Source organism: Martes martes (genome assembly GCF_963455335.1).
Source record: "Martes martes genome assembly, chromosome: 3".
Taxonomy (NCBI): domain Eukaryota; kingdom Metazoa; phylum Chordata; class Mammalia; order Carnivora; family Mustelidae; genus Martes; species Martes martes.
The window spans coordinates 11,812,330-11,837,697 of record NC_137890.1 but is presented as its reverse complement, the minus strand read 5'-3'; the positions used below and the strand labels follow the sequence as shown (position 1 = coordinate 11,837,697).

The window sequence follows — 25,368 nt, the reverse complement described above, 5'->3', positions numbered from 1 at the left end:
TTTTCACACTGCAACAGAGTCAGTGTGCCTTGAGAGGGACTCTGTAACACCCGGCGGCATGCTAGTTCTTTCTGTGTTTGCTTCTCTGGTAAGAGGTCTCCCCAAGACAGAGAGATGGATGCACTTTGGTACTAATTTCACTGCACTGCCGTTGTAAGCCAGGGAATCTCCTTGTTTGGCATGGTTTGTTTGGTAAGATCAGAGATGGTGACAGAGGAAAACAGATTGTTAATTATGGCTAAATGATCACAAACTGGGGTGGGGGGCGTGGGGGAATATAGCACCTTTTATTAGACCAACCAAAATTATCGCAGGTCAAAAAGACCCTTTGGGGGCTGCTGAACTTGTTTTGGTGATGATTTTAATGTTTTTCTTGGCAAAGAACTGACGTTTTCTTTTTCTGGAAAGGTAACATATGCAGGTGTGATCATTATAGACACAATTGCCTACACACTGAAGAATTTCCAGACCATTTAATTTCAGCTGAAAGGTCTGGACCCATTCAGGACTGGAACTTGGCAATGTGTTGTTTTAAAACACAGAATCAATGGCCACGCTAATGAAGTTTTTATGTAATTATGTATATATGTATGGAAACATGACAATGACAAAACTTCTCCAAGCTCTTAGACTCTGAGTGTCGACATTGTGTATCTCATTTCCTTAAGGATCACAGTCAGATTCATACAGAAATCTGTCTGCCTGTGTCTGAATCATCGAAGAATCAAAGAAATGATCCAGTTGAGCCACAACTGGTTATAATTTTGCTTCTCCTTAAACTCCTATCTCAAAAAAGCCAGCAATATTCCTGAGCCAGTGTTAGTAAAGTCCCTAAAAATAAAGAGCAGCGTGGAGAGGTTGTCTAAACAGTCCAGACTGCATGGACAGTTCACCGAGGGATACTTCCATGGAAACTGCTTGTCTCAATGCCTAGAACAAAGTTGTGCACGAGGCAAGGCTTTAGTCATTGGTCACCATGTTACAGGCCAACCCAGGAAAATGAAACTGACTTGGTACATCCGAAAAGGAGTCTTAAGAGAAAATGCAATCTCTTATTAAAGTATCCGTCCGCAACTCTTTGAAGCTGATTAAGCAGATTCTCACTGGGGCAAGTAAGGAATGCTGTGTTAACCCTACTGATTTCCCCTACAGAACCATGGTGCCTTGAGGCACAGGGCACTGACTGACTACCTTCAGCCAGGCTGATCAGAGAGAGGAGAAGGATGTCCTCGATGTGCCATCTTTGGCACACACATCATGGATTGCTTTAGAGTCCTTGGGATTCACTGCTCACATTGACACAATTTTCATTCTGTTATAAGTCTGATAAATGATTTATTCTAAAATCCCCAAGTCTTCTAAACACACAGAGGCAAAGGATGAGTTTTCCCCTCTAATGTCATCTGTTACGTCAGTCTTAATGAACCTTACTCCGTTTAATAAACTCCTATTACTAGAACAGCTTGACTGAATAATGCTGACCACATCTGTAAACAGTTTCTCCCGCCCCACTGCCACGCCATCAGAGGGGATATGGCGGGAGGGACAAAAACACTTGCCTTTTCCAAATGTCAGAGGACGTTTGGGCTCGAAGTCAGATACATATTCTAACAGGAGGCACTTTCTTTTCAACAGGTGCCTTTACCCTTATTTTTATTGTTAATTTTTTTCCTCTTGCCCACATAATCTGAATCCAGAAAAAATACATTTTGTGAGAAATGTGAGAAAAAAGTAAATGCTACTGAATGATATGGAATCTTCTTGCTAAAAGAAGGCCCCAAACTCGGAAGACCTAGTCCCCTAGATATATTAGTTCACGGTCTATAGCCTTTACTAACTGCATATACTTTAGCAAACTATCAGACCGATCAACCTCTATGTTATTATCTATTTGTTCATCTCCATCCCACTTTTATTGCTAAAAATATTTTCTTCACAAATGAGCAAAGAGTAGACAGTAGAATAAGGAGTAATATTCCAAGGCAAAAATGATGTGATTTGCTTTCTGTCCTCTGACTCATACAAAAACCCTAATATGCTCAAAAATGATTTGTGGAATGAGTCTGTAATCTCAGAGTTTATACCTGAGGAAATGGTGACGCCATCTGCTTTCTCTTCTCTGAAGAAAACCTCAATCTAATGTTCAGCTGTGTCTGAAAATAGTACCTGGTACGGGATATACAGCCTAGACTGTGGAAACACTTGATTTAAGCATACATTGTAATTTAAAGTCCTTTTTAAGGATATTAAGAATGTAAACATGCCCTGACTTTAAAGAGGCATCGTGCCAGACTTTCTCAGTCCTGTAACCCCATCAATTGCAGGAAGTACCAATGACTGACTGCCATATTGGATGGAATAGGCAAGGCAGACGTGTGAGGTAGGTCAGGTATAACTCCGAGTTATAGCCTAATATCAGAAATGCTAGAAAACATGCAAAAATATATTTCTAAATCAAGGAAACCTGCTTCAGAATAATAAAAAAAAGTGACTTCATAAACATGTCATTTACTATCTTGAGTATATACTTTTAAAGCATCTAAGTCGATTTTTTACCCATTTTAAGAGTTTTATTGTCAAGCTTAAAACCTTCTGCAAAATAGTAATCTTACTTCAAAGAATACAGGTGTTCTCTGCGTTTTTCCTGTTAATTCAGTATTATATACAGTAAGGGAATTTAATGATCACTGATACTCATTGTCTTGTTTGCACTTCATAGATGGCAAAGAATTTCAGAGTTAGATGTGGTCTTATAAACCATTTCATCTAACTCTTCACCTCCCCGTGTGACGTTTAAGAGACCTGGACAATATCCCCCGGGGGTCCTCACCCAGTCTGTTTCCACACCTCCAGCTCCAAGTGCCCACACTAGCTAATGGGCAATTCAGTTACAAAACCATAATAACCTGAAATCACATTCTCTGCAACTTAATCCAGTGAACTCTCTCTTATACCAAATTATACAAAATGCAGGTTTTCTTTAAGTTTTTCTACTTCTTGTCTGGCTTTTCGCCCTACCCTACCGTACCAGCAGGAAATAGGAATTATCATGCAAATGAATTTAATATATTCCTAGAGCAATATATAACAGCAAAGTAAATGCGAAGTGTTATTTTATGTGTTTTGCACATGTATCGCTTACTTACAAACATGTCTGACTTAGCTTCCCTCCCATGGCATGGTTTATGTAAAATATTCTACAGTAGCTCTCACTTTCAATTTTCCATTTGACACAAATAGCTTCTGTTGATACACAACACGATGCACTTTACAATAAAAAGGTCAATGTCTTAATGTTGTAAACATTTACTTTTCACGTACCTGGGTAATGACCCAAACATAATGAACCTCTATCTTCTGAGTGGTTTTGAAATAGCGAAGACTATTTGGACACAGTGGGACTTATCATTTTCATTATTTCCTATCAAAATCCAAGAGTAAAGATAAGACCCCGCCATGGTTATATGTAAGGTACACATGGCGTCTTTTCCCACATCCTACTAATGGGGGCTTGAAACTTGGATGCCACTGGATTAAATTTCTGGCAGTCCTCTGCTGCCCCCAGCTGGTCAAGCTGAGGCCTGACAAAACCTTTCCTCTGAAACTAAGACAAAACAAAAAATGCAGGTGGTATATATGGGGAGGGGGCCCTCTTCCTACTTTTATTCTTTTCTAAAATAAATTCAAAATAAATTCTCAAATAAATTTTAGACTCTGGCACCCTGAAAATCTCTCACGTACTGGATTTACATCATATTGGTTGGTCCAACAGAAGGTACTGTATTCATTGTTAAAGAGGACTTTTTAAAGAAAGACATATATGACTACAAATTTCCCATAAAATACCTCGGTACCAGTGTAAAGAAATCACGTATGTATACATACATATACATGCTCAACACATATACACATGTATACATGCAGTATGTCCTGCCTTCTGTGTGGCTTCTGGGCACACGGACAATCTGGAGCTCAAAAAGGCTGAAGCCACCCAGATACATCATCAGACTTAGAGACATAAATGGAGACCGAGTTCCAGGAGAAGATGCAAGGACTGTGAGACACCAGAACCAATTTGGGATGAGCAGACAGGAGGAGGCTAAAGAAATCAGCTACACACTGTTTCTCAGGAAGGCAGAAGGAGAAACGCTGATTGAGGATGGTGTCACTGAAAACTGACTAGAGCAAAAACTCCAGCATGAAAGAGGCAGGAAGGACGGGCTCTCTGTGGGTAGCCGGAAGAGAGAATGGGAGTCAACCATGTTCACAATATGCTGCTTGGCTGCAAAACACAGCCAGCTGTCTCTCTCCTCCAGTTCAAGCCACCATAGCAAAATCTGTTTGCAGCGGGAGGAGCGGCTGTCTATCTTGGTGGATTAAGGTCATACACTCATGTGTTGATCACTCATTTTACTTTTGTTTATTTTCTGTTTTCTAAATGATTATCTTTGGAGTGGGTGACTCGGTCTACTGATTTTTTTTTTTAAGTGCTTTAAAGTTTAGGTATTTATTCTAACTGACGGAGAGGTAATACCTGTGTTATAAACTGTCTGGGCAGGGGCAGTGTGGCCAGTCCTGCAGAACCATGAGAATTTAATTTCTGTTTGCTTAATAGGAAGTGAAAACTAAAAACAACAAAACTTCTTTTGTTTGTGTCAACCCCTCGCCTGCAGGGCTAGAAAAAGCCCTAACAGACAAGATGTGGAAAAATCTAGTACTGGAGCCCGAGATGTGTCATGAACGTACATTCGTGTGTGGCAGGCAAATGTAACAGTGATCTAAATTAAGCTTAGAATTTTATAAAGAGAGTCTATACCCATTAGGTTGAACTTTGGGGTGGAAGAGTAGGCAGCTACTGCTGTATTTTGATGCCTCAGCCTTCTTACTCTGAACTATTATCATTTTAAAGCATTTGGGAATATTGTCTTTACTCCTAGCCTATATAAAGAAAGAGGTAGGAAGATCACAGTGAGGGGAATTCTTGTGATTAGAAATGATGAGAAGATATTAATAGCTATACATTAAAGGCATTACTTGGCATGAGAACAAGTAATTGTATACATAAAACAGTAACTAGCTATGTTATGCTTGGAGAAAAGATGAAAAAATTCAGAGAACACAACACGAACAGAAATGGTACCTATTATAAATGACGGCATTCGTTTTTAAAATGTTGCATGGCTGGTATCTTTTAGGTTTTCTGCTTTGAGAAAACGTTTGAGATGTAGCACTTAAGTTTCTAGAAACAGTACATGATGTCATGTCTCCTCTGGTGACACGAAAAAAGTAAATTAAAAATATGCTCCCACTTTTTGGTAGAACCTCTACTGTGAAGTTAGAAAGCCCCAAAGTTAGGAAGGCAAGATGAACAAAAAGGTCTCGGTTTGCAAGTGAAGCGGCCTCATAAGCAGACTTCAACCTGATTAAATCTTACCATTGTCTACAGAAATTCCAAGCACACTTGATATCTTTCTCACACTGAAAACACAGAAAAAGTCACTTTGTTATTGGCTTTTCCACACCCTCACAAATTGATTCATGGGCTTTATGTTTTCACAGCAGTTTAAGGAGTAACATACATTCAAAGCTGGAATGTCAGAATGTGGACACTTGATCAATTACACGCATGGCCTCAGAAGAACAAAAGGAACCCGTCCCAGATGTCCCCAGGACTTGCGCACGGAAAACCCAAATATCCAATTACGGATATCAGAGAACGTTTGGCTGTCAAAATGTTTACGTTAAAAATACTGTAGGGAGGGGTTTGGGACAAAGGGTCCAGCATTTTAGGTCTGGTGCCGTAGCTGACCACGTTCCACATTGTGTCACTCTCCTCCAAAGAAGGGAATTTCGCCATGAGCTCTTCATCCCACTTGCTCTGAGCTGGAAGAAAAGTCAGGTTGGTGATGTGGTGTGGTGCGGCCTGGGGCTCTCCCCTCTGAGATGTCACATGAGATGGCTGGCTGTTACGATGGTATGTCATGGGACTTACTGTGGTTAAAAGTGAGAGAGTTATCCAGGCTGCCCAGCTGCTGCAATCTGGCATGCATCATTCCTGTTCTGTTACGGGAAACAGGCAATGTCTGAGATTTTCGATCATGAACTATGGGTCCCAACCCCTCCTGGTTCCTGCAACATGAGTGAAATGGGATAGAAGCAAAAGTTAGACTTGTTACACCGCAGCGAGACAAGGAGGGTTAGTGAGGCCAGGACACAGCACAAGGGGACCGGCCACACGCCGACCAGAGCAGCGTGGCCTGAGACGCACACACAGGCAGCAGCTCTTAACTGAATTCATAGCAAAGCACCTGATGATGAAGAAGCAAAAAGCAAGCTAAAGCAAGGAACTTTTCAGTTTCGGAATGTACTTTAGAGATGCTGCTTTTTAAAAGTCAGAGCATCTGTCCGACGTGGTGCTAAAGGTTAGCGTTCGGACAACTGCCAAACACCATGAATATTTTCAGGTTATACACGTTATTAAAGAACAAAAAAAATTTTTTTAAAGAAAACAATGCATTGGAAGAAACAGAACAAACATGCAATGAGAGGGATTATATGAGGCGGTTTTAACACCTTTATTCTTACCCAGGCGGGAAGGAGAGCCACACACTTTGTTAAACTTGTCAGCAGTCAAGTAAAGAAAATAGAAAAGTGATCTGGGTTAGCAATCAAACAGCTAACTTCCTACTGTGTACCATCACCAGAGCAGATGAAAAATGAGACCCGTGCTGGAATGACACCTGTCCCCCGGCCCGTAGCCAACCGTCTCCCTCATTGTGTTATTGTGTGGAGGAGAACAGGAGTTCTAGAACATGCATGGACTGTCATCGGGCAACATGCTGCTGGGTGATTTCAGAGGGACACAATGAGAAGACGCAGTATTCCTCAGCCGGGACTGCCACGGAGGGCACACACCGACAGCGTTCAGACTCCACTTGGGATCTTTGTCACATGGAGCAGAAACCACACGAATTTTCTATGAAGCAGGGCACATCTTTCCACAACGCACCTAACAAGCAACACCACCTTCCACTCCCGCCTTCCTATGCCCATCCGTTTTTAGGATAGCCCAAGAAAGCACACTTTTACATGCAAATATATACAGGGTGCTTATAAAGTCAGAAGATTTTTTTTAAAAATTAAATTTATAGCCATTAAAAAAAAGTAAGTTCACAGTTAGACAAGACCCAATTCTAAAATATTTTGTTGGGCAGAAACCTTCAACTTCCCACATGCACCATGTTCAGCTCTGCGGCACGTCACCCTAATTTGCACAACGCTCTCCAAATGCCATCTTGTGCTGTGGGTGACAGTTACCGCGAGAAGGCTGGGAAGCTTGCCGGGCACAGTGCCTTCTGGTTACAAATATACTGCATCCCCATGTCCATGGGGTAGAGTCAAAGGGAGTAAAGTCCAGCTGCGAGGTGTTACCGTATAAGGTCACCTTGTATATACTTGCATTTGGTACTCGAAAGTGCAAATGTATAATTGACTGTTAGGATAAAAAATAACAGTTAAAATGAAAGAACTTCAAGTGCCACCACGTTTCAGTTAAAAATAAATACGAATAGGATGAAAGTGTAAAATATACTCTCTAAATTTACTCTTAAAAAAAACCCCACAAACTCTTATTGAACATGAAACATAATTCTGCAAATGTCTCAAATATCCCAAGAAAAGAACAATGTTAACATAAAAAGTAAAAATCTCCACATTCAAATAATCTTAAAAATCTCTCTCCTGTTTCCTTGCTGTAAAACAGAATTACAGAGAAAAAACTCAATCACTACTAAATTTTAAAGTTGTCCTAAAATATAAATATGTTTACTTAAAAATAAACAATAACGGAAAAACAGGATACTTAGACCAACCCTGTAAATACATTATCACGGGACACACAACACGGACAAAACAGATACAGACACGCTGAGCAGCCGCAGAGCAGGAGTGGGAGCGTGGTAAGGACAAGACGTGCTCTGAAGAAATGCCTCCAGGGAGAGGCTTGGGTGCCCCTCGCAATGAGGTTCCGGCTCCGCCTCGAACTCAGCATGGATCTGAGAGTATGGTGTGGGGCAGGGCCGTGAGGATGCATGAAACTCAAGAGTTCCGGTCAGCTAAGAGCAGGGCATAGACAGCTTATCTGGACTGGGGAGAAAAGGCTCCATTGCAGAGACGGTTTTCAAGGAAATTCGAACAAATCTGAGAGGGACTGAAAGCATTCTTTCATGAAGAAGAAAGGAAAAATGGTTATGTGAGAAATTATTATCTTTGTAGCTGGGAGAAGGAATGGTAAAAAGTGATCTTTGAAAGTCAAACAGGGGAAGGAAAACCACTGGAGGAGGAGAGAAAGTGAGAAGACACACCTGGGGGAGCCGGGAGAAGAGAAAGGGGACGGGAAGGAACAGAACACAGGGGCGTATTTGGAAGGAAGCACACCACTGAAGCAGCAGGCCACGGAGGGAAATCCTTCCAAGAGATATGCAAGAGGCAAAATGAGACAGAAGGAGTGTGGGAATGCAGGCGAAAGATGCCACCAGATTTGACAGTAGCAGTCCAAAGACATCGCGGCTGTTTATGAGAACTCCAACTGCCAATCATCACGGATGACAATTTCCACACATTCAGAGCCAAGTAATACAGAGAATGATACACATTCGAGCCAAACCCCCACAGTACCTGGCTATATATCGCTTCCCCATGTACTGGAACTGGTGTAAGCAGACTCTGCAGACAGGATGAAAGGTTATTAGGGAAACAGGAAAATAAAACGGTTTCCAATACATTGCTTTATTTCAACCCATCAGCAACAACACATTCAATAAACTCTTACATCTACCAGTAGCCTCCCACCTCTGGTATTCAGAAATTCTTGGGAGGGTCTTTCTCACCCGGAGAAAATCACTAACCTAGAGGGGAGGCACCATGCTGGGCTGTCAGTACTGTGCTGGGCGGTGAAGCCACTTCGAAGCCTGGAGCAAACAGGACTGCCCCTCGACTCAGTCTGCCTCAGCACAGGCACTGGGGAAAGCAATGGGCTGGGGCACTCTCCCAGCTGCTTATTTGTCCTCATTCAATCTGGGCGAGGAGTTCCCTCTTTTGGCTTTTCTAAATGGACTGGTCCCTTACAGACATCAAGTATCTGATTTTTGGGTTGGTTTTAATATATCCACAATGTTGATTTTTTTAAAAAATCATGTATTTAATAAGAAGTTGTTATAATAATGTCCAGTAAGTTCTTCTGGTGCAGAATCTCATCAATCTCTCCCACTTGTAACTTAGCAGAGAGAACGATCATGACTAGGAACCAAGACCGTAATTCAAAATGCAAAAATCTCTGATCACAGGTTTTCACCTGAGTTTAGGAAAATATATTTGGCAGCAAAATCCTGACCCCAATTACCAGATATAAAGCTATTTACAGTTATAATTTATCCAATTGTTATGAACAATCACAGTACTGTAGAAACAATAATGTGTTTGATTGTGGAGTGTCCAAGACCTTGCTGGGATGTTACAGAATATATTTTCTATGTAAATTTTCTAAAAATCTAAAAAATTTTGGATTTGGAAAATCATTTGGCCCCAGCGATTTTTTTTTAAAGTAGGGTCCGTGCCCAGGGTGGAGCCCAATGCAGGGCTTGAACTCATAACCCTGAGATCAAGACCTGATCTGAGATCAAGAGTTGGATGCTTAACTGACTGAGCCACCCAGGTGCCCCTGGCCCTAGCAAATTTTATGGGGGATTGTGGATTTGTGGTGGGTTTTTTTTTTTTTTTTAAAGCAAAGAGCTTAAAGGAAATCAGAAACTTAGATTGAAGAGATAAAAGGAGGTAATATAGATAAAATGTAAGATTTCACTTACATTTAAAAATTATAGCTATTTTTGTCTCAGTATTTACAACTGCTTAAGCTACATTAGACTCACCTTCGAAACGTAGCATTCACCTAATTCAGCTAATAAATTGTGTCATTTTATTCGGATAGTTTATACACATAAGCAGTTAGCTCTCATCTATAACAACCACATATCTAATAATTTAGGGTTGGTCACTGGCCACTGAGTCATGTGCTCCTGAGAGCAGGTGTTGGGGTCAGGTCCAGGAGAAAGAGCTTAAAAATGGTGGATGTGAATATACTACATTCCTAGTTCAACCCGACAGCATTGTTCACACCTCTTAATTAGCCAAGAAAAATCAAGAGGCAGAGAGCAAAGCAAAACTACTCACTCAGATATTGTAAAAAAATCCATAAGTTCAGACGTTGAAGCCTTGTTCCAATATGTAAACAAAGCATCTAGAAAGTAAACATTAATTTGGTCAGAATCATGATGTGCATTATATACATCAGGGGATGGGGAAAAGATTTTGGAGAATAAACCCTCAAACCCTTTTATAGCTGATCAAAGAACAAATCACAGTGACCAGTCTTTATTGGTAATGGGCACAATGTGCATACTCAATTTCAAGAAGCTGCATTTGAACACCTGAACTTTAATTTCATCATGCATCACCTAACACTAGATAGTACAATTTTAACTTACATATAATGTGCTCTTAAGTGGATCAGAGATTTCAAAGAATACAAGTAGGCAAATAATCTCAAGTTAAGCTCTCTCTCTGCCTCATACAGAATTGTTCTCCAGGAAGGAATCTGTTGAAAATTCTTGCATGTACCTAAGTCCTCTCTCCTTAACACACACATGCAGAAATGGATGCGTATATACTGCACACACTGTTTTTCCTTTGAGTTTTATTTCAGTAATATAGCTTGGATCTCTTCCAGTCTTCTCCAAGATGCCTGATACTCCTCTCCATGAATGCAGTATAACTGAGTTAGCCAGTCCCTTACTGATAGACATTTATCTGTTTTCCCCCCTAGAGCTCTGCTCCATTAAATTGTGCTTTGAAGACTATCCTTTTATATGGATGTTCGCACACTTGTCCAACTACATCTATAGGACAAATATTCTCAGAAGTGAAATAGCCATGTTGAATGTTATGGACAGATGTTGCCAAATAGGCTTCCAAACAGGTAATGTATGCAACTTTCTGTTTCCCAGCGTGATGATGCGGTGCCGTCTCCATGAGGAAGTCACACGTACACCTGCTCTGCGTCAAGATGACTGGCCATATTTTCAGTAAAGGCAAATCCTCCAAGTCCATTTACAGGAATCATTCTGTGTGTGTGACCCTTAACCTTTTAGACTTGCCCAAGAGTGCTACCACCAGATAGTTAAACATTTTTGCGTTCTTGTATTTTATACTGAGGTTGAGAAACCAGTGAGGAGATTTCTCTCAGGGAGAAAATCCACTGAATTCAGGGGCCTAAGGAGAGTGAGAGCGTGTCTGCAGCGATGCCGATGGCTCATGAAGGCACTCGGCCACGGACTTTTCACTCCACGCTTGTCCAGAATGGTGAGGGACAGGGGAAGCCATGAGTTTTATGGAGAATCTGTTTTGAGTGAGCACTGTGCTAGGTGGTCTCATGATTGCACACTTGTCATATCTGAATCGCCACCATAATCAGAGGCAGTGTTCTAATTTCTAGATAAGCTAATAAAGGCTCAGAGAAGTCAAGCAGTTCTCCCCATCATCAGGCTAAATAATCATGGTGGAATGGCGACTTCAATCAAGTACACCTGATTTTAAAAGCCACGTTTAGTTTATTAGACCAGTAACATGGGTGGGTCAGTGGGCTTCCATCTTTCAGGAATTCTGAGTTTAGATTCCAGAGGAACAGACCCGGGTTACTTGAGACTGGCCATCCTCATGGGGTGAGCACCCAAGGAGCCGAGTGAGTATGAGAGGACCTCTCCGGGCCAACTTGCAGACATCTGTGGTCACCCTAGCATGAATCAGACAGAGCCGTCTGGCCAGCCAAGGAGCACCAAGCTGCCTTTCCCTGCTCTTGGCTATTGGCTGAGGCTGAGGCTACTGACCTGCGGGGGAGGAGTAGGGGGAAGACAACTAACCTCTATGAGGGAGGGAGGGGCCCAAGTGTAGAAGGTGCTCCTTGAATGTGGGAAAAGGGAAAGAATAGCTACACAGTTACACAGTTGACTTTGGTTGTCTGTCCGCTAAACTACTCTGAAGGCATTTTCTCTCCCACCCCATACCATACACAAGAATCGAGTCCAGGTAGATACTAAGATTTAAATGTGAAAATTTGAATAATACTATTTTAAAGAGGATAAAGAAGAGTATCTTCATGACTCTGGGGATAGGTGAAGACTTTTTAAACGTGACACACACAAAAATTCAAATTATAAAAGGAAGGAAATTGATACCTTGAAGGTAATTTTTTTTTTTTAAAGAGAAGCTCTAAAACTGTTTTGAAGAGGTCACTGCATTTTTAAATCATGTGCATGGCCTTCCAAAGGGCTGCCTTTAAAGGATAACTTTAACCAGGATGCATAATTTCTGGAATATTGGTCTTTAAAAAAGTAGTTATGTTCTAGTTATAGATCTTATTTATTATTTGAAACTTAAAATATTTTAAGGAAAACTTTCAGCAAAGGAAATACAGAATTACAAAGCTGGCTAAAACTCACCACCATGATATAAAGTTCAGAACTTTTGACATAAAGGGCAGAATTTCAACTTTATAACCCTAATACCTGAATAAGTGCTCAGTGCTTTGCTATTTGGTCATCATTCAAGGAAATTATTTTGTTTGTTATGTTTTTAAAAGGTACTTTAAACTAACAAATCGACAGAATAAAAAAATAACCCAGTCCTGAAGCATTTTAAGGACAGGTACATGGTTCCTACCATCTGGGTACTAAGGTCTGGCTATTAATGCTGCAGAAATGGAAGCTTAATACATTATTCTCAGGCAGAAATGCCTTCCACTAGATGTTTAAGGCCCACACTGACTGCCACTACACATAGGAAGCACGAGAGGCCTTCAGCATTTTGTTTTCAAAAGACTTTGCCTTCACTCGATACACTTCACAGGACACTTTCTGATACGTTGCAGCACAAGTTAGACAAGATTTCTGATCAAGAAAGAAACATGACATTGTACCATGGCATGATTTCAAATGATTGCTTATATCACAAAACTGGAGTTGAAATGTCTTATCATGGATTTTTACAAGCTTTATTCTATTAAAAAATGTGGTTGTCAAACCCTTCATGAGAAACTTAATCTGCTATGATACCACTAACTCCATCAGAAAACTAAAAAATCACATCTCACTTCCAGTTAAAGCCAGGAATGTCACACATACTCTAAATGGAAGAGATGCTCAGATCCCCCACCACTACATATTCCAATTCAAAAGCCTGACTAATAAAATTATGCAAGTTGCCAATAAGTTTGTTTGGACAAGTGAAATTGTTGTTTTTTGTTTTTTTTTTTTTAAATCAAAGGCTACCTCATTTATCTGCTTCTGTCTTCTTGGATTATGATGGTAGGTCTGAGTTTAATAAAAAAAAATTTTTTTTAAATGGCCCATGCACGTTTTAGAACTCGCTTTCTAGAACAATTAGTAAAAACCCTTTTCCTAAATTAAGACTTTTATTTCTGCTACATTTAGTAAATTAACATGTATTTCAAATGAAGAAGAAAAGCTTTTTAAGTCCTTCAATCCTTTCAAGCAATTACAAGTTTTAAAAAAGACACCAAATACTGAAACAAAGTAAAACCAACATCTTCACTCTCACCTACCATCAGACATGCTTTTTAAGATGTAGAGGAAACACATCAGCAGGCTCTTAATCTCGGACTGGTCAAGTTTGTCACAACGAACCACAGAATTTCCCAAAGTGCCACTTTGTTGATGCTAAAAAAAAAGAAATACAGGTGATTTTTTTTTTTTAAATCCATCATTCCAGGTAAAACAAAATTAGGTTCATTTTTCTTCCTTGGAAGAGAAAGATTCTTAGAATTGAGTCAAATCACACGAACTGGAAGGTATAACTCATTGGTCGACAAACCACAGGCACACCTTCACCAAATACACACACAAGCGCCTAGTCCACAGAAGTTCTGACAGCTTCCTTCGCTTGCTATCCTAAGAGACAAGCCAGCAGGTACAGACTTTTCAAACTGGGTAACCACAGCCGGAGCTACCAGCTCAGTTCTAAAATGCCAAGTACGATTACAGTATCATGCAAAAAAGGGATGTGTGCTAGGATCAAACACAGAAATGATGAGTCGGAAGACACTGCAGAACCGACCATATCCTCAGGAGAAAGCCGGTGTCTGAAAGAGGAAATAAAATCCACGCTCCTGTTGGGTACCAGCCACAAAAGCCTGCAGCTGAGTCCCTGTCATTCAGCTGACATCGTGCGGCACCGCTGGGGGGAAAACGACAGGCGGGTACCCAACAGGAACAGAAAAGGACACCTCAGCAGAGCTTGTTCAAAGACCCTAAACCGATGAGACAGACCACTCCCTCAGCAGCTTAGCTCAACACTGCAAACTTCAGAAAGTGCAGGGCACAGGGTGAGAGCAGTTTTGCCACTAGACAGCACGTTTACATGTTCAAGGGGTTCACATTAAAAAAAAAAAAAAAAAAAGAACAAGAATCTCATCTCCTGATTAAAAAAGCCGCAGGAGATTTTGAAATCGTCAAAGTTGTATCGCCAATTGAAAAGCAGGATTTTTAATGTTTTTGGCAAATACCAAAGCAGAAAGATCAATTAAAAAAAAATCTTTCATTCAAGGTATTGGGGGCAGCAACTGAAAAAAACATATGATAAACAGGTTTAATTAATAACATACATGAGTTTTTTATTACAGAAGAAATATAGGTGCAGTTAGTGGCAAAACCACAGGGTGGAATGCATCATTTCGCCCACCCACTTCGCCAGGGCCGCTGGGAGAACCCAGTGCTTCTTGCACTGGGAGGGAAGGTGCAGCATGCAAAGTTTCCTCTGGCAAAGGTGGGATCGTTAGAAGGGAAAAATCCACAGTGACCCGGTTTTTCCTGGCTGACTGGCAGCTCTCTTCCTCCTCTCCAGCACTGCGTATGACGCAAGCAGAATGCCTCCTGAACAGCTTCTCGCTCTACATATGAAGGCAAGTCACGGTCAAGGGGAAGGTCAACACATCATGACACACACCCACACTGAGATGCTCCCACCTCTATCAGAACTGCAAGGAAGGATAATCGTTGTCACTGTCAGCCACAGAAAGGCAGGTACGATGACAAACCTGCCGCTGAAGGACATTCTGCACGTTTCAGAGAACTAGAAATAAATCCCTAACTGGTTCACCTGTTGATTGGTATGTGTGCTTGCCTTGAACTTGAAGTAACTCAGGAAAATAGTGGCCAAGGCAACACTAATCTATCATTGTTCCAGATTTAAATTCAAGCTTTAGCCATTCCCACAAAGCTCCAAATAGTCTGACCTTGATTATTTCAAGAAAAAAATGTTAAACATAAGGAAGATGTGTTGTGTTGGGAGTACCAGTGTGAGCTGGTTTCAAATAAAGTCTCATCCCTGAATCACCTAGATGATCAATTAATTTTTCCGGAGCAAGCTCTGGACCCAACACCCATTTGCATGGATAACTGTATACATGGTATTCTCTGGCATATAGACAATGGGGATTCTAAATGAGAGGCATTTTGATGTCCCTACCTGTCCCACCTGCCAAAACTATTTGCTCAAGGTCCTCCACTGTAAACACTGCCCTGATGTAAAATCTTGAAAACAAGAATGGGGGAGATTTCAGGAAATGGGCCCCATCCTTAGACAATACTCTGATTATAACTCTGATAATAACTCCGGGTTAACTGAGTTATTAAAAAAAAAAAAAGTTACCCTTAAAGAACACCAGAACACAAAGCACGGTTTACTTTAGGCTAAATCCATTAGTTGTAAGAAACGCTTAAGTTGTATGAAAAGAAATTACCTTATCCAGGGAATTGCTTTTCTCACTATTCCTTTCTGGAAGGCTATTCCCCGAATCTGTGCTTATGAGTGATCCTCTTGAATCAGCATTTCTCACACTATTGATGTTTGGAGTTGACGTTGTATATGGAGAAGCTAAACAAATCAAACAAAGACCAAAGACTTGGTGAGATACGACAAAATGAAGATAAGTACTGAACTTTAAGGGAAATCGCTTCTATGGCACTTGTTTTTGTTGTTGTTAAGAAATGGGCTCAAGAGTTTCACTCAACCACCTCGCCTTTAAAGAAGGGCCATACTCTAAAACATTCAGACATAACCATGAATTCACTTATGTGAGGCCACCTTGGATTTCTCAGACTAAAGGAACATACACCGTTTCAGAATGTGATAAAGATGTTAAAAAATTAAAAAGATAAATCTACCTACAACTATCAAATCAAAAAATGAAACCATGCAACGAGCCACAGTATTCAAACTGTATGCTGAGGTGCCCTAGGAAACTCACGGGGCGTCTCAGGACATTTTACATTTTCAGGAAAAACACGATGGTGCTTGACATTTGCCAAAACTGCAGTTTCCATGTGAGATCACGCTACGTTCCTCTCGATGACACTGTATCTTTGTGAGGCTAGGTCTTTGGTGGCTGCTATGATAAAAAGCAGGTACTGGGTGAAAATCACTGTGGAACAGGAAATGAAGGTGGTGGTGAGAAACTGGATTCCAAATGTGAGCTGCTGAGCAGCATCCAACAGGCACACATCCCACTGGTAATGGGTGTGGTTATTAAAAATAATTTTTCTTTAAATTTATGTGTATTTTTCTCGAATGCCTATGAAGTTGTTCGGATAGATGAACCTCCTAGGTTATGTGGTTCCAGGTACCTAAGTTGTTTACTCTAGCCTGGGGACTCAGTGAACAAATTACTGTGACCATAAGCGTGCTGTGAACGGAGAATGCTTGGGAATCTCTGCAACAAACAGTTACGAGCAGAAACGAAACTTAAAAATAAAATGTGTGGCATCTGTGAAAAAGCAGCACTGTAAGTCAGGAATCAGCCCCCACCACAGAACTATGGAATTTTTTTTTTTTTTAAATAAGGTTTATTTACTTATTTATTTATTTGACAGACAGAAATCAAACATAGGAGAGAGGCAGGCGGGGAGAGAGCGGGGGAAGCAGGCTCCCCACCGAGAAGAGAGCCCGATGCGGGGCTCGATCCCAGGACCCTAAGATCATGACCTGAGCTGAAGGCAGAGGCTCAACCCACTGAGCCACCCAGGCGCCCCAGAACTATGGAATTTTTTAAAGTAAAAGTATTAGACTGACTTCCTGCTTCAGTAAGATTTCAGGATATTGCATGATTTAAAACGACCGTCAAACTTGTACCTTCCATGCAGAACCACAAGGCTTGCCTCCAGCTGAAAGGCCGGGCTGGCTGTGCACACTCGCTGTCTGAGGAGCCTTTGGTGCTGGGCTCCAGCAAGCTGGAAGCACGGTCTCCCACACCCACACGGAAGACACCATTCCCCAACACCTCAGAATAGGCCGCCATTTTCATATATTAGGATGCAAATCAGCTGCCATGGACTGAGACATTTCTTTTCTTTTTTTAAGATTATTTATTTATTTACTTACTTATTCATTAGTGTGTTGGGGGGAGGGGCAGAGGGAGACAAAGAATCCCAAGCAGAAGCCCCCCTTGCTGAGCACAGACCCCAGTGATCTTGATCTCAACACCCCGAGATCACGTCCTGACCCAAAATCAAGAGCTGGATGATCAACCCACTGAGCCACCCAGGCGCCCCTGAAACACTTCTAAGTTAATCCCTCCCTCTACCTAACACTCAGGTTTATCCACCACCAACGTCCCTGAAACTGAATCAGCATATTAAAATTAAGAAAAGAAGCGTGAGGAGAATTTGAAAATGGAAGTGATGGATGGAACACGCAAACCACTGGCCCCAGGATGCCTCATTCCAGAAGAGAAACTGTGTGATGGATTGTCACGGGGAACAGGTAAAAACCTATGAAAAAACTATGAGCCTCTTTCTATACTTAGAGATAAAACACACTTTATGACCAAAGTATAATTATAGTTCTCCTAATATAACCAGACTTCATATTTAATGTAAAACATAATGATCATGAGAAAGAGGTCCTCAGTGAAGTAAAATTAGACCTTAAATTGACAGGGTTTTAGGCTCAGTTCCAGAAATAGAATCCTAATCTAAGGCAAACAGATGGAAATGCAGTATATCAAAATCAACATGTTTAGCAGAACTGGGTTCCCATTGTGTGTGTGTGTGTGTGTGTGTGTGTGTGTGTGTGTGTGTGTTTGTACTTAATATCTCAGGCCAGTGCATTTTAAAAATCTTAAACAACATGTAAGTAAAATGAAAAGAGGCTCCGTAGCTCAGGGGTTAGAGCACTGGTCTCGTAAAATGAAAAGACGTTCAGTTCACCTCTGTCTTCTTTGTACAGACAGCCCAATGCAAAACACTGAGCAGGTGAAAAGAAAATCCTGGGCTTAAGAATGTGTGCTTTTTAAAAACAAACATAATCTTGGAGTAGATTTATCCAGGCAGCGAATCAGTTCTAGAAATCTTCACGCACCATGTTCCAAAGGCATTTAAAAACGATGCCGAAAACAAAACAAAACAAAACAAACAAACAAACAAAAGAAAACGATGCCAAAGGTACGTTCTGAGGAAATGAGATTTCTACTAAATAGAGATGAAAGGAGAAAGTCCGCTCTTGAAGGATAAGCACCAGGACTCAAGTTAACTGGAAACTCCTCAGTGAATCAAAGAAGAGTTGTTCAAGCTACCAGAAAACTAGCAAACCCAGCTCAAAGGTGGGGGCTTTTCTGGAAGGTGTTCCTAAAAGGGAACAAGGATTTAAGTCTTTCAATGGGGGTAGGAGAGACAAAGCCGGAGGACAGACAAGGTCTGTTAGGGTGAATTCCTATGGAAAGTGGATTCAGATCTTGAAATTTAAGAGAGTGAAAAGGGATTAAATCAGTCTCAGATACTTTTCATAACTTCATCACGAACACAGAGCAACTAAAGGTCATTAATGCTGTTCGAGTCTTGGTAATGATACCCAACGGCTCATCTTTACATTCTCAAGGCAACCCACACCCTGACAAGGTGATGTAGAATTGGAAAATAAAGTCAGAGTCAAAGTACCCGCCTCATTCCAGTTTGAACATTTCCAGAGTCTTGAATCCTACAGAGTACTGGTGAAGGAGTTAAGATTTCAACACATTCCTGGGCCCCAAGAGTCATGAAACTGGCTACTGAGAGTACATCACGGGGCATACACAACACTGAAGAATCGTGCTTGTTATAATGGCAGCCAGATACTGTCACCACGCTGAGCACTATGCACATTGTATGAGCTTTCCACTCCTTGCCCTGATTCTGTTTTGGAGATGTGGATGCTGAGGGTGATGAGGAGAGACATGTTGCTCAGGGAAGTCAGTAACTGATGGAGTCTGGATCCCAAACCACCTCTGTCTGACCTTAAAGCCACGGCTGTGAGCTCTGCAGACAAAATCTTCCCATAAGAGTCCCTTTCCCACCCCTGGAGCAGTGGCTGGGTGTGTGGGCAGAGCAGGGCAAAGAGGACAGGACGAGGGCCCCAGGAGAAAGGCAAGTACAAACACCACGAGCCAGTCTCTGCTCTGAGCATTTTGCACACATTAACTCACTTAACCTTTACGATATCTAATGAGACCACTACGGCTATGAAAAATATACATAAGCACAAGTAAGATTAAAGACTGGTACTGTAGGATAAATCTGGACACTGGTGTGGGGTTTCTGATTTTACATTCTGCTCACTTTCATCACCTTCGTGAAACAGCACCTTGACATCAAGAACAACAAGAAGGTAAGGACACAAATTCAGAATAAACAATATTCCTGCAAATTAAAGGACTAAGAGGACTGCCCTTTATTCTGCCCTGTGAACTAAGTCCACCCACTGGGTGTCCCAAGCACTTGGCATAGCCAGATGCTTCATTTATCCGAAATGTAGTAAAAGACAGAAATAAAGACAGAATAAATCTGTGAGTGTTTGTGACAATTCTGTGAAGACACATCTACTTTCTTTCTGTACCACTATCTTTTTGAAGCAGTTGGCACAGGTGCTCAATTAGTCAGAATATTAATAAGTACATTTCTCAGGCATTTTCTTCCGAGCATTACTCAATCTGAATCTTGATTTTTGCCATCTGTTTTCTTCCCCACGGGGGTTGCTCTTACATTATGTCAGAGAGAAAAATATTCTAGGGAAGAAGATTTTAGAAAACCGATTTTAGAACTGCACTCCTGCCACAGACCACCATCTCCTCAGCAATTACTCGATCACATTTCATCAAAATCACTATCACTACAAGTAAATCCTACCCACATCCCCCCACACACTCCTGCAAAGACATTCCTTTTCTAAAAACTCCTTTCCTGAAAATCCAATTTGGACGTTTAAAATGAAAAATTAATGTGAGCATAACAAAGAGCAAACAGCACAAATGCGTGATTAGGCATATGGAATCTTCAATGCATGAGAATTTGGGGGGGGGTCTGTATTTCAGGGTCGAGTCGAGGGTTTCCATCATTAAATATGAAAACCAGGAAAAGACCACGCAAGGCAGAAGCTCAGGCTCCGAGGGCCTCCTGTGAGAGTCGGCACGGCTCCCACGCTGCGAGAGGCAGGCAGCGCAGAATCGGAGCAGAGGGAGGCGAGCGGAGTGCGGAGCCTTACCGATGCCGGAGATGGCTCCGAAGAGGTCTTTGTGCAGGCTGTTGTCTAGCACGAGGCCAGGCTTCTGCGGCGTCACCAGCGGGTTCGCAGCTGTCAGCGAGTCCTCCTTCATGGTCTGTCCAAGGGGAGAGAGAGACGAGATAACCGAAGATGACTTTCAAAGAGTCATCAGCTGTCCTTGGAAGGGTCGGGGACGTGCGGGCACAGGACCCAAGAGCCAGTCAGATGTGCTGCGTGGGGGATGCAGGCGCTCAGCGAGCAGGACAGAGGGCCTGGGTGGGGGAGCGGACAGGGTGCAAGTGTGTGGGCAGAGCACCCTGGGTCCATAAAGTCACTGTCTGTTGCTCCAGAAGGTCTAGCATGTTCCCCTTCCAGAGTGCAGATGTCCAACATTTCCTCAGACTGTTTTTTCCCTCAGACAAAGCCTTCCATGCTCTTTCTAACTGGAACACTGCTTTTTCTCTCACATCAGAAATCCTCCCAAATGAGCAGGAGTGACTTACAACAGCAGCATGGAAAAGCTGTCCAAGCTCGCAGCTTCGTGTGCACTCTCAGGCAGTGGAGAAATTGTTAATTTTGAAGTTCTGTCATAAAAGGGGTTTTTTCTTTGGTGATTTTCTCAGGATTGAAGATGTACAAAGAGGTAGCATTATACCCTGAATTCTTTAGTCAGATCAGAAAAGCAGACAGGTTCAGAGAGTACACTTGTGAAATACAGTGTTGTATGGGGTGAGATGAGTGCCCTTCAGAACTACAAAACACATTCTACACATATGGCGCTTCTCGGTGCGACATTATTTAGGACATGTATTCAGAGGTGGAGAGATAGCATTAAAAAATGGGACAATGCATCCCTGTGGGGCCAAAGGGACAGAAACACAACATGAAAATTCCCCAGGTGTATGCAACAATCACAGTGTGGAAACACTAACAGCCAAGCTTGTGCATGGGTCCAGAACAAAAGGGAAAAGAAAACTACTGCACTGGTAGCACATGTGCAAATGAATGGCAGATGGTCTCCACCCCAAACATAGTGAGATCATTTCTGGGATCATCCCTTAGCAACTTAATTTCCAATACCTCTTCCAGTGACTACCTGAAGATGATATAAATTATAGTGGTCAGTTTCTGAAGGTGGGGCCGTATGTCACTCCTGTTGGCCTCCCCGACATCAAGTCTGACTTTCTAATTTTACAGACACAGAGAAACTTTAGCCCAAAGATGTGGATCTTCCAAGGCTGCGTAGCACGTTACCATGAGAACGAGCTAGCACTGAGCTCTCAGAGTCCACAGGTTAGAACTGCGTTTTCCTTTTTAACCTCCTCTCCCTGTAAATCTTTGCTGAATTCAGAGATGTTCTTTATGTCTTACAAGGTATGGTCCATCCGAAAAGCATGGTTTTAATGATTTTTATCCTAAGAGTTGAAGGTTTACTGATTGGCCCCATCTTAGCCAGAAATGTGATTAATCAAGAGTACTACGGATTATTATGGTTTTAGTGGCAAAACAAACAAACAAAAAAGGATGGGTGTGTCCTGGGTTAAATAGTATTTCCCCCCCCCCCCAAATTCATGTCCACTGAGAACCTCAAAATGTGACCTTATTTGGAAGTGGGATCTTTGGAGATGTGAGTAAGACAGAAGGCAAAATGAAGTCCTCCTGGATTAGGAGCCCTACATCTAATCACTGGTGTTCTTCTAAGAAAAGGAGACGACTTCAGAGATGATACAGACACACACGAGGAAGAAGGCCGAGTAAAGACAGAGGCCAAGACTGTAATGATGCAGCCACAAGCCAAAGAATGCAAGGATCTGGGAAAAGCACTGGAAGCCAGGAGAGAGGCACAAACTGAGGAACAAACTGTGCACACAGAGCCTCCAGAAGGAACCAACCCTGTGGATACCTTGACTGTGGACTTCTGTCCTCCCGACTACGAGAGAATGAACATCTGTTGGTTTTGGCCACCCCGTTTGTGTTGCTCGGTGCCAGCAGCCGCAGGAAACACATGCAGGCTGCGGCCAGGTGTGTATGCTTACGTACACTGCCGGGGTTCACGGGGAAGGGCGACACATCCCTCACGTTGATCCGCTGGACATTCTCAATTAGCAGACCGAACAGAGGCAGGTAGAGGGTGGCTATCCTTGCTTGATGGCTCTGAAACAAACGCACATGGCCAAGTTTATCCCATGGCTCTGAGCCTTTAATGATGGACTGAGTGGGCACTGGGCCAACTCCTGTATTTGGATCCTTCCTATAAAGATGGCTATTAGCGGGCACCTGGGTGGCTCTCAGTTGAGGGTCTGCTTTCAGCTCAGGTCATGATCCCAGGGTCCTGGGATCGAGCCCCACGTCGGGCTTAGTGGGGCGCCTGCTTCTCCCTCTCCCTCTACTGCTCCCCTGCTTGTCTCTCTCTCTTTCTGACAGAAAAATAAATAAAATCTTTAAAAATAAATAAATAAATAAATAAATACCGCTACTAGATTTTAGTGTGTAAACAGAGAAGATTCTCAGTGCTGCTACCACTAAATTTCCTGATGGGTTACTTTCTTTATATTACTTAAAATAAAGGACATTTATCAATCCATATTTCCTTCCATTGGAGTCCACTCACCCTTGAAGCGTATCTGTCATCAAAAGAATGCTTTATCAGCAGGTTCTTGAGCACGCTGATGGCAATCAGCCGGACCTCCCTAAACTCCTGGAGGGCGGTCCCCACCTCCCTCAGTAACAGTCCCACCAAGAAGTGGTTTCTGCAGAACTCGTCTGTTAATGAATAGTCAAGCTGGAGATCTGAAATGAGGATAGAAACTGCTTTAGTTACAGAGGCCATCACGCACTTTGAATAAAACAAAAGCCAAAACCACCCTCTGCATTCAGCCCACCCTGTGTGTCAAGAGATGATTAGATTTAGTTTCAAGTGTAATTCAAAGGTCAATTATCTAAAATATTGCTCCACATCTTATCACATCAGACTCTTAAATTTAAATACAGATAACTGCACCAGATTTTGATTTTAGAAGACACGACATCTTGCATAAATATTAAGTTAGTGAATAGTTTTAGTACCAATTTTTAGAATATACAACATGCTACATTACAAATGAAATTATGTTATTGACAAGAAGGTAAAAAATAAAGTTACTAAAAAAATAAAGTTACTGTCTGACACTCTAGAGAAGTAATCTGTACATAGCAAGCATGTAATTAACAAAGAATAAATATACATGGTCTATTGAAATTTTCTTTACTGCTTGAGTTCATTAATCCCCTTCCTGGTCATGAAAGCCTATACATTCCCATTAAAACCCAACGTGCCTAAAATGAACAAGTTAGCATATAACCTCTATTCTGCTGTCCCTGAATGAAGAACTTACTTAACACAATTAAAAAAATACACTCAATACTTCTGCACCTCTAAAAGCAAGTTAAAAAAATGAACATAAACTAATACTGAAATACTGAAAGCACCACACTAAACCACTAAACCATCAGCAAGCTAAACGATCAAATGGAAAGCTCTTCCAGAGAACAGCTTGAAGGAAACACAAAATCTACTGAAGGAGGGAAAGTAAAAGTGGCTAAGCATCCCTCCAAAGCTGAAATACGCCTGTCAGTAAGCTGTAGCTGGGATCTGAGGTCATACTGAATCTATTACTAGAGGAAAATCTACAGACGCCTTCTTTGACTTTGATTTCCTATTAGTTACTTCCCAACCTACCCAAAATACTGCCCCAAGTCCTATGCAGAAGCAAGGGAAAATATCCATCCTTCCAGAATAATCATGTCCACTGAATGGTTTTTAAACTTTGTTTATCCTAAGGACAGCGCACATCTTGAATTCACATAAAACCCTTAGGAAGATACCGTAGGTTTAACCGTGCACGTGCGTGCATGCAGAGAAGGGCGAACAGGGGAGAAGGGAGAGGAGGGGAATGCTACAAACACTGACTCCTATCGGTGCCGTAAGGACATTATCTGTAGGTCACCCACAGCCACCTTCCAAGGGCAGCCCCCCTTGGCACCAAATACCCCGACGGTCTACTGAGAGCGTGTATGAGTCTCCCGGGCACCTGAGTGATTTCACGTCTCTCCGTTCTGCAGGACACTAACAGGGCCCTACAGAGTGTAGGGGAAGGCAGGCATCAGCTCACATTCGCTGCCCAGCCATGGGGTATAAAGGACGACCCCCGGTACCCTGACAAGAGGAAGAAGAGGGTCACGGTCTCCAAGCACGGGTGAGTAACTGCTTGCAAGGGGAGTGAGACAAGTTTGGAGCGCCGCTGGGGTCCTGGGAGGAGGCAAGAGGAGACGCGGCAGGCTCCACGGAAGAGGTGCTGACTCTGGGGAGGAAGGGGACGATTCCCCTAGAGGGGTGGCTGTGTGAGGCGGAGGAGAGTCAGGGGTGGGCACGCCATGACAGAGATGCTGGGAGCTGGCAGGGATGTCTGAAGTGTGGGCAACAGTGGGAAGTAAGACGAGACAGGTGGGCAGGTGGGATTCGGTATGCCAAATACCCAGTCATTCCCTCGACCCAGGACGCTCAATCCCTGGCTTTCTTCTCATTATCACCCCCAAGTCACCTTGGCAGTGAAGCTTTTCCTGGCTACCCTCTCCCACGTGCCCCACTACTCCTATCATCCCCCCTACCCCCCACCAGCCCTCATCGCTAACACTGCACAGACTTCACTCAGGGAAAACAGCCTGGGATTTTCATTCCTGTCGTCCACAACT

General features: G+C 42.3%; 1 protein-coding gene across 6 annotated transcripts in view; it reads right to left on the bottom strand.

Annotated features, from left to right (window-relative positions):
* The window catches only part of DOCK9 (dedicator of cytokinesis 9), a 173,961-nt gene that overhangs the window by 46,316 nt on the left and 102,277 nt on the right, over positions 1–25,368 (bottom strand). For 4 of the 6 annotated variants that reach the window (XM_080799509.1, XM_080799507.1, XM_080799506.1 and 1 more), the window contains exons 31-38: positions 23,249–23,427; positions 22,678–22,791; positions 20,638–20,752; positions 15,869–16,002; positions 13,673–13,787; positions 10,228–10,294; positions 8,677–8,724; positions 5,993–6,129 (exon numbers count right to left, since the gene is read on the bottom strand). In XM_080799509.1, coding sequence (XP_080655635.1) covers positions 5,993–6,129; positions 8,677–8,724; positions 10,228–10,294; positions 13,673–13,787; positions 15,869–16,002; positions 20,638–20,752; positions 22,678–22,791; positions 23,249–23,427 — 909 coding nt within the window. Of the gene's footprint in view, positions 1–5,434; positions 5,479–5,992; positions 6,130–8,676; positions 8,725–10,227; positions 10,295–13,672; positions 13,788–15,868; positions 16,003–20,637; positions 20,753–22,677; positions 22,792–23,248; positions 23,428–25,368 lie in introns of all 6 variants that reach the window. The other 2 variants (XM_080799511.1, XM_080799510.1) reach the window with 1 other exon arrangement.